Source organism: Trifolium pratense, linkage group LG1 (genome assembly GCF_020283565.1).
Source record: "Trifolium pratense cultivar HEN17-A07 linkage group LG1, ARS_RC_1.1, whole genome shotgun sequence".
Classification (NCBI taxonomy): domain Eukaryota; kingdom Viridiplantae; phylum Streptophyta; class Magnoliopsida; order Fabales; family Fabaceae; genus Trifolium; species Trifolium pratense.
In genome coordinates, this window is record NC_060059.1 from 2449312 (window position 1) to 2455622 (window position 6311).

The 6311-nt window shown below is 30.7% G+C and overlaps 1 protein-coding gene across 1 annotated transcript; it reads left to right on the forward strand.

The window, feature by feature from the left end:
• Nucleotides 1-1670: 1670 nt before the first annotated feature.
• On the forward strand, nt 1671-3677 carry LOC123900411 (3-ketoacyl-CoA synthase 6). Its single transcript, XM_045951510.1, has one exon. It carries the CDS (start codon nt 1936-1938, stop codon nt 3424-3426), a length of 1491 nt encoding a protein of 496 aa, XP_045807466.1. The 5' UTR covers nt 1671-1935; the 3' UTR covers nt 3427-3677.
• Nucleotides 3678-6311: the final 2634 nt, after the last annotated feature.

Below are 6311 nucleotides of genomic sequence, written 5' to 3' on the forward strand. Positions count from 1 at the left end.
TGTCAATGTATCACCAATCCTATGTGATCCCTTCTTTTGTATTATTAAAATGAAAAATAAAAATAAGAGTGGCATAAATCAGCCGTCAAACGGGCTGCTTGGCCCTAAACGAACTGCCCAGATAAGCTTTGGGTTTTATCAGATCAAGCTAAAAAAATTATATTAAGTTCGGATTTTTTTGGACCGTGCTGAAAAGCCTAGAAAAAAAATTAGGCTAGTATTTTACGAAGTTGGTAATTAATCCATTTGACTAAATCATCCACTAAAAATTCAACATTGACCGGTTTATCTACACAAGTAAATGTTTTAATAATATTATGAAGATAATTTTTTCATTTGATCTTAAGCTTTCGGGGAATTAAATTCCCATTTATAACAATTTGAACCAACAACATTAAGTCGCATTCAAGACGGATGTTTGTCCTGCCTTTTTAGTACACGAGCAAATTCAATGGTATAAATTGTCTGTAGTGCAAATTTCAACATAAAGAGAATTGTAACATCAATGTTAGTTGAAAATGCACTAAATTATTTTTCAATTAATAAAGTGATTGATATGTAAAATCATTTGGGATAACTTAATCAAAGTATTTTTCTAAGAAGCAAATGATTAACAAATACGGAGTAATAAATAAATTATGCTTCAACTATTAAGCGAAATTATTAATCTTTCAATTTATCTCAATTAAATTAACGGTATTTTTGTATAAAATAATCAGTTCACCATATAATTTAAAAGTAGTTTTTTTTTTTTTTTAGTTTGAGAAAAGAAAATTGTATTTGTGAACAATTTTTTTATCATATTTTTTTCTCCATGGACTGAGTCTATTATACTATACTATTAATAAAAAAATCGAGGTCCTTATTTTTTGGAGCCCGAAGCCGAAAGCCTACTTGCCTTGTTAATAAATACTCCCTCCGGTCCTTTTTATAAGGAACACTTTGAAAAAATCACACAGACCAAGGAAACACATTTAACATAGTTATTTTCATTTAATACTCTTATAAATTTAAATTTATTCCATGTTTACCCTTATTTAATTACTTTTTATTCAACTAACTTACTTATTTTTAAATTCTCTTTCATAATAAATAAGGGCATAAGTGAAATTGAACATTTAGAACATTTGAAAATTGGTCAAAGTTTCTTATAAAAAGGACCAAATTTTTTTCCCAAAGTATTCCTTATAATAAGGACCGGAGGGAGTATTATGGTAAAAATTAAAACATAATACTAGTATCTCTTTTGAAGAATATCTTTGTAAAATAATACAAATTGTCTATAAATTCAATATTACTATCAACTTTTTTTATTCTCGTGATTTGATCAAAGGGATTCTATATGTTTAGACAAAGGTGGTGGTAAACTTCTTGGAGATGGGTCTTTGTATTGTGAAGGGTATGATTCTTGTGCGGATTAAGATTCATTTTAGTTATAAAATCTTATCTTAAATTTTGAGTTATTTGATCTTGATCATTAGTCTACATGTGACCAATCGCACTGCAGTCAATATTTTTAACTACAACAAACCCCAATCCTTCTTATCTTCATCTCCAATTTGGTTTTCAAACCAAACTACATTAAGTGAACCATATATATAATAATAAAATTAAAAATGTAAACAAGATAAATTATATATAGACTTTACAGGTGTAAGGGTGTTAGGGTTTAGTTAGATGTCGAATTGGGGAGTTATGAAAATTAATACCAATGTTAAGTGAGCGTTGAGTGACGTGAAGTCCTACATTAACTCCTCCTATCTGCCCTCTTCAGTCTTTTGGCCCCTCTTTGCCTTTAAAACCGCACCTCCCTTTCTTATCAATCAAACCATCTTCTTCTTCTTCTTTCTTCTCTCAAAAACTAATTATTACTATTCACACCCCCCTCATTTTTAGCAACTCAAAAAAGCACTTTTTTCTTCTCAATCCAAAAACATGCCTCCAATCTTGCCTGATTTCTCTAGCTCAGTTAAGCTCAAATATGTCAAACTTGGTTATCAATATCTTGTTAATCACATTATCACTCTCACTCTTATTCCAATTATGATTGGTGTTACCATTGAATTAATACGTTTAGGTCCAAATGAAATCCTTAACCTTTGGAATTCATTAAACCTTAACCTCGTACAAATCCTATGTTCTTCTTTTCTTGTCATCTTCATAGCCACTGTTTATTTCATGTCAAAACCAAGAACAATTTACCTCGTTGACTATGCTTGTTTCAAACCACCTGTTACTTGTCGTGTTCCTTTTGCTACTTTCATGGAACATTCAAGACTTATCCTTAAAGATAATCCCAAAAGTGTTGAATTTCAAATGAGGATTCTTGAACGTTCTGGTCTTGGTGAAGAAACTTGTTTACCACCTTCAATTCATTATATTCCACCTAAACCAACCATGGAATCAGCTAGAGGTGAAGCTGAACTTGTTATTTTCTCAGCCATGGATTCATTGTTCGAAAAAACCGGTCTTAAACCGAAAGACATAGACATTCTCATAGTAAATTGTAGCTTATTTTCACCAACACCTTCTTTGTCTGCTATGGTTATCAACAAATATAAACTCAGAAGTAACATCAAAAGTTTCAATCTTTCTGGAATGGGCTGTAGTGCTGGTCTCATTTCGATCGATTTAGCTCGCGATCTTCTTCAAGTTCATCCAAATTCAAATGCTGTTGTTGTAAGCACAGAGATTATAACACCAAATTATTACCAAGGAAAAGAAAGAGCTATGCTTTTACCAAATTGTTTATTCAGAATGGGTGGTGCTGCAATTATGTTATCAAACAGAACAACAGAGAAAAGAAGATCAAAATACAGGTTAGTTCATGTTGTTAGAACACATAAAGGAGGTGATGATAAAGCATATAAATGTGTATATGAAGAAGAAGATAGAGAGGGTAAAGTTGGTATTTCACTACAAAAGGATCTTATGGCAATTGCAGGTGAAGCTTTGAAATCAAATATAACAACAATGGGTCCTCTTGTATTACCAGCTTCAGAACAGTTACTATTTTTGATAACATTAATAGGTAGAAAAATTTTCAATCCAAAATGGAAACCATATATTCCTGATTTCAAACAAGCATTTGAACATTTTTGTATACATGCTGGTGGTAGAGCTGTGATTGATGAATTACAGAAGAATCTTCAATTATCAACAGAACACGTGGAAGCTTCAAGGATGACACTTCATAGGTTTGGTAATACATCTTCATCATCACTATGGTATGAACTTAACTACATTGAATCAAAAGGTAGGATGAAGAAAGGTGACAGAGTATGGCAGATAGCATTTGGCAGTGGTTTTAAATGTAACAGTGCTGTTTGGAAATGTAACAGAAGTATTAAGACACCTATTGATGGTCCTTGGGCAGATTGCATTGATCGTTACCCAGTTCATATTCCTGAGATTGTTAAACTCTAGAGTCTATTCAATTGGTTAGTCACTTTGTTCAAGACCTACCATAATATATGATGATGATATATAAAATATAAATATATTTGTATTGTTTTTTTTTTTTTTTTTCATTTTCCAAACAAATTACTACATGGTAGAGTTTAGTTGTGAATTTGCATAGAAATCACAATTGGGGAATTCTATGTATTGATCAATATTGTGCAATACTAGTAGTAGTATCATATGTATGGGAAATACTACAACTTCAATTTCTTCTATTCTATGTTTGTTCATTGTTGTAATTAGGACTTAAATGTAAGATATATGCTTTGATATGTTAGAAAGAAAAAAGTTTAGAGGCTGTTTTAATTTGAGAAAATATTTTCTTTGCAACCAATTAAGTCTATGAGTTCAAGTTTCTGTTAATGTTAAAAATTCAAATTCTAGTGTTATTTATGATATGGACAACATGCCAAGTTCTTGGAAACAGATGGTATGTTGTAACTACGTTACGTTAAGTATCAACCGTCTGATGTAAAATCAATTTTAATGTATATGTATTATAACCGCCCGATGTAAAATTAATGGGCAAGATTGATTACTGTGTGATTACTGTGTTATTTATAACATCAACAAATCCTGGTCCAAGTTCTTGGAAGTGGGAATAAGGTCATTAGAGTAATATCCGGATGTACTAGTTAAGACTGTAAATTTAGGAATTTTTTTCTTAAAAGTTGTATAATCAAACACTTAAAGAGTCTAAACTTTAGTTTTCTCAATATATATTTTTTCTTTTATTCTTTTTTTAATTTCTTAACTAGTGTATCGACGGATGCACGGGTTAATTAACAAGGCTTTTTTCATTATTACATCTATCTCAATTAGGGACATTGTTGTTAAAGATGAGGTTCTTTTTATTACACCTAGAGATGACAAAAGTATAAACTTAAAAGATAGAGAACTCTCTGTAGAAGCATACCGTTATAACTCTTAGGTTAGAGGTGATCTTAAATTTGCTTAACATTTTGTAGCTTTTGTCTCTCTCTTTTTCCCATATTTTTTTTTATTTTATTTTCATGGTTAGGTATATGAAATTATGTCACCTCAAACTTTTTGTCGTTTTCCTTTATTTTAATTTAATTTTAGCTTATAGAAAGGAAGGAAAAAAAACATAAATTGAAATACTAGATGTAAAGATATATATAAAAGAAGTAGTTTTTCATCCGGTCTCCAATGTAAGTAACATAAAAAATATCAAAAATAAAAAGCCATTTTTATGGTCTACTAGTATAATAACTAAATGTACCGTATTTAATAATACATGCTATCTTTTATTTTCTTTTTATATACTTAACATGTATTTCGCACGCACAATTTAATTTGACCCAAAAAATTGAGTTAAGCTCGCAAATATTTTTCACTACAAAAATATATTTGATTGCTTTGAAGAAATCTAATGAGTTTTATCTAATTTTTTTAAAGAGAGGGAAATCATTTTCTTTTTTTTACTTTGTAGTGTTTTTTGGGAGTCTTTTTTTAATTAAGTAATTTGAGGGTTAAAAATTCCACCTTTAAAGTGAATAAGTGGATTGTCCGCATTTCGAACTCCGACTCTTATAAATATATTGCGATGTCTCTAATAAAGTTTGAACTTAAAATATCATGCATACTACTCAAATTTCTGACACTAAACCAAACTGTTAAACATTTAACTTCTGATTGTGCACTAAAATAATGGCTCCTGCCCTTGAATTTACTACTACCTACCAATCATTTTATTTCTCTCGATAAATTAGTACCTACCAATCATAAAATACCATTTTTTTTAGGATATGCAGTTGGCAAATGTGATCCCTTTTCTTTCTTAAGTACTTTTCAATTGTTCTGTCATTTGGTAGTGAGTATGCAATAAATTTATGGTTCATTTGCGTTACTCTTCTATGAGTCTATGGCTTAGGGGATTTTGTTGACGAGCTTGGTCCATGATAATTGGTACTACTAATTGTTTGTTGGGGGTTAGAGATATCAACATCTTTCAATTAATTATTTAATTGATAATTTAGAGCCGAAAGCAAGGAAAAAGTTGGGGGAAATCACATGAAAATTTCCAAGTTTATACGTGAAAATAATAATTGAACTAGTGATGAGATATATGCATTTGTTTATTTTTTTTGGTATGACGGATTTGTATTCTTTTTTTTTTGGTATGCATGGATTTGTATTCTTAATTCACATGAGATTTTGACTTAACTTTTACAAGTTTGTAGAATATATACTCGATCCATTAATAATATTACAAAATAAGGATCATTTTGTGACCCAAGATCGACCTCGAGAGCTGGCTAGAGCGTCTAAAGAACAATGGAGAGTAATGGTACGAGTTCGGAACTAAGGTTGATATATACGTCGATAAACACACTTCGTTTAATGAACGCATACCTTCGTTTAATGTCTTTTGTGTGAATAACAAAACATGAGGAGCTCGCTGCGACGTGTGAACTATCGTCCGATTGATTGTATGTAGGCAGCTGTTTTACCATAGATAGTTAATTACATGAGATAAGATTAAGTTTAGCTAGTTGTTGGAAATGGTTTAATTTAATTTGATTAGATAGCCAAAAAATAAATGGCGGGTGTTGTTTTTTATTTTTGTGGTCCTGCAATGTTGTTGGATGATGGTCACTCACTCTAGTTGCTATTTGAGACACGTATATACATAGGATTTATGCACTCTAGTACTGTTTGGTATAATATTATGTTTTTCCTTTCAAAAGGGTTGTTATGTTATGTTTGTCCATTTTTTAAAGTAACCCAGTCCTCAAGGCTATTGATTTTGATTAAAAATGCTAAAGTAACCCGTTCAATTGATTGAACTACGCGAGCTAGTTGACTAGAGATATTCTTGTGTGGTC

Coding starts and splice junctions, on each gene's coding strand:
- LOC123900411 (XM_045951510.1), top strand. CDS start 1,936: ATGCCTCCAATCTTGCCTGATTTCTCTAGCTCAGTTAAGCTCAAATAT.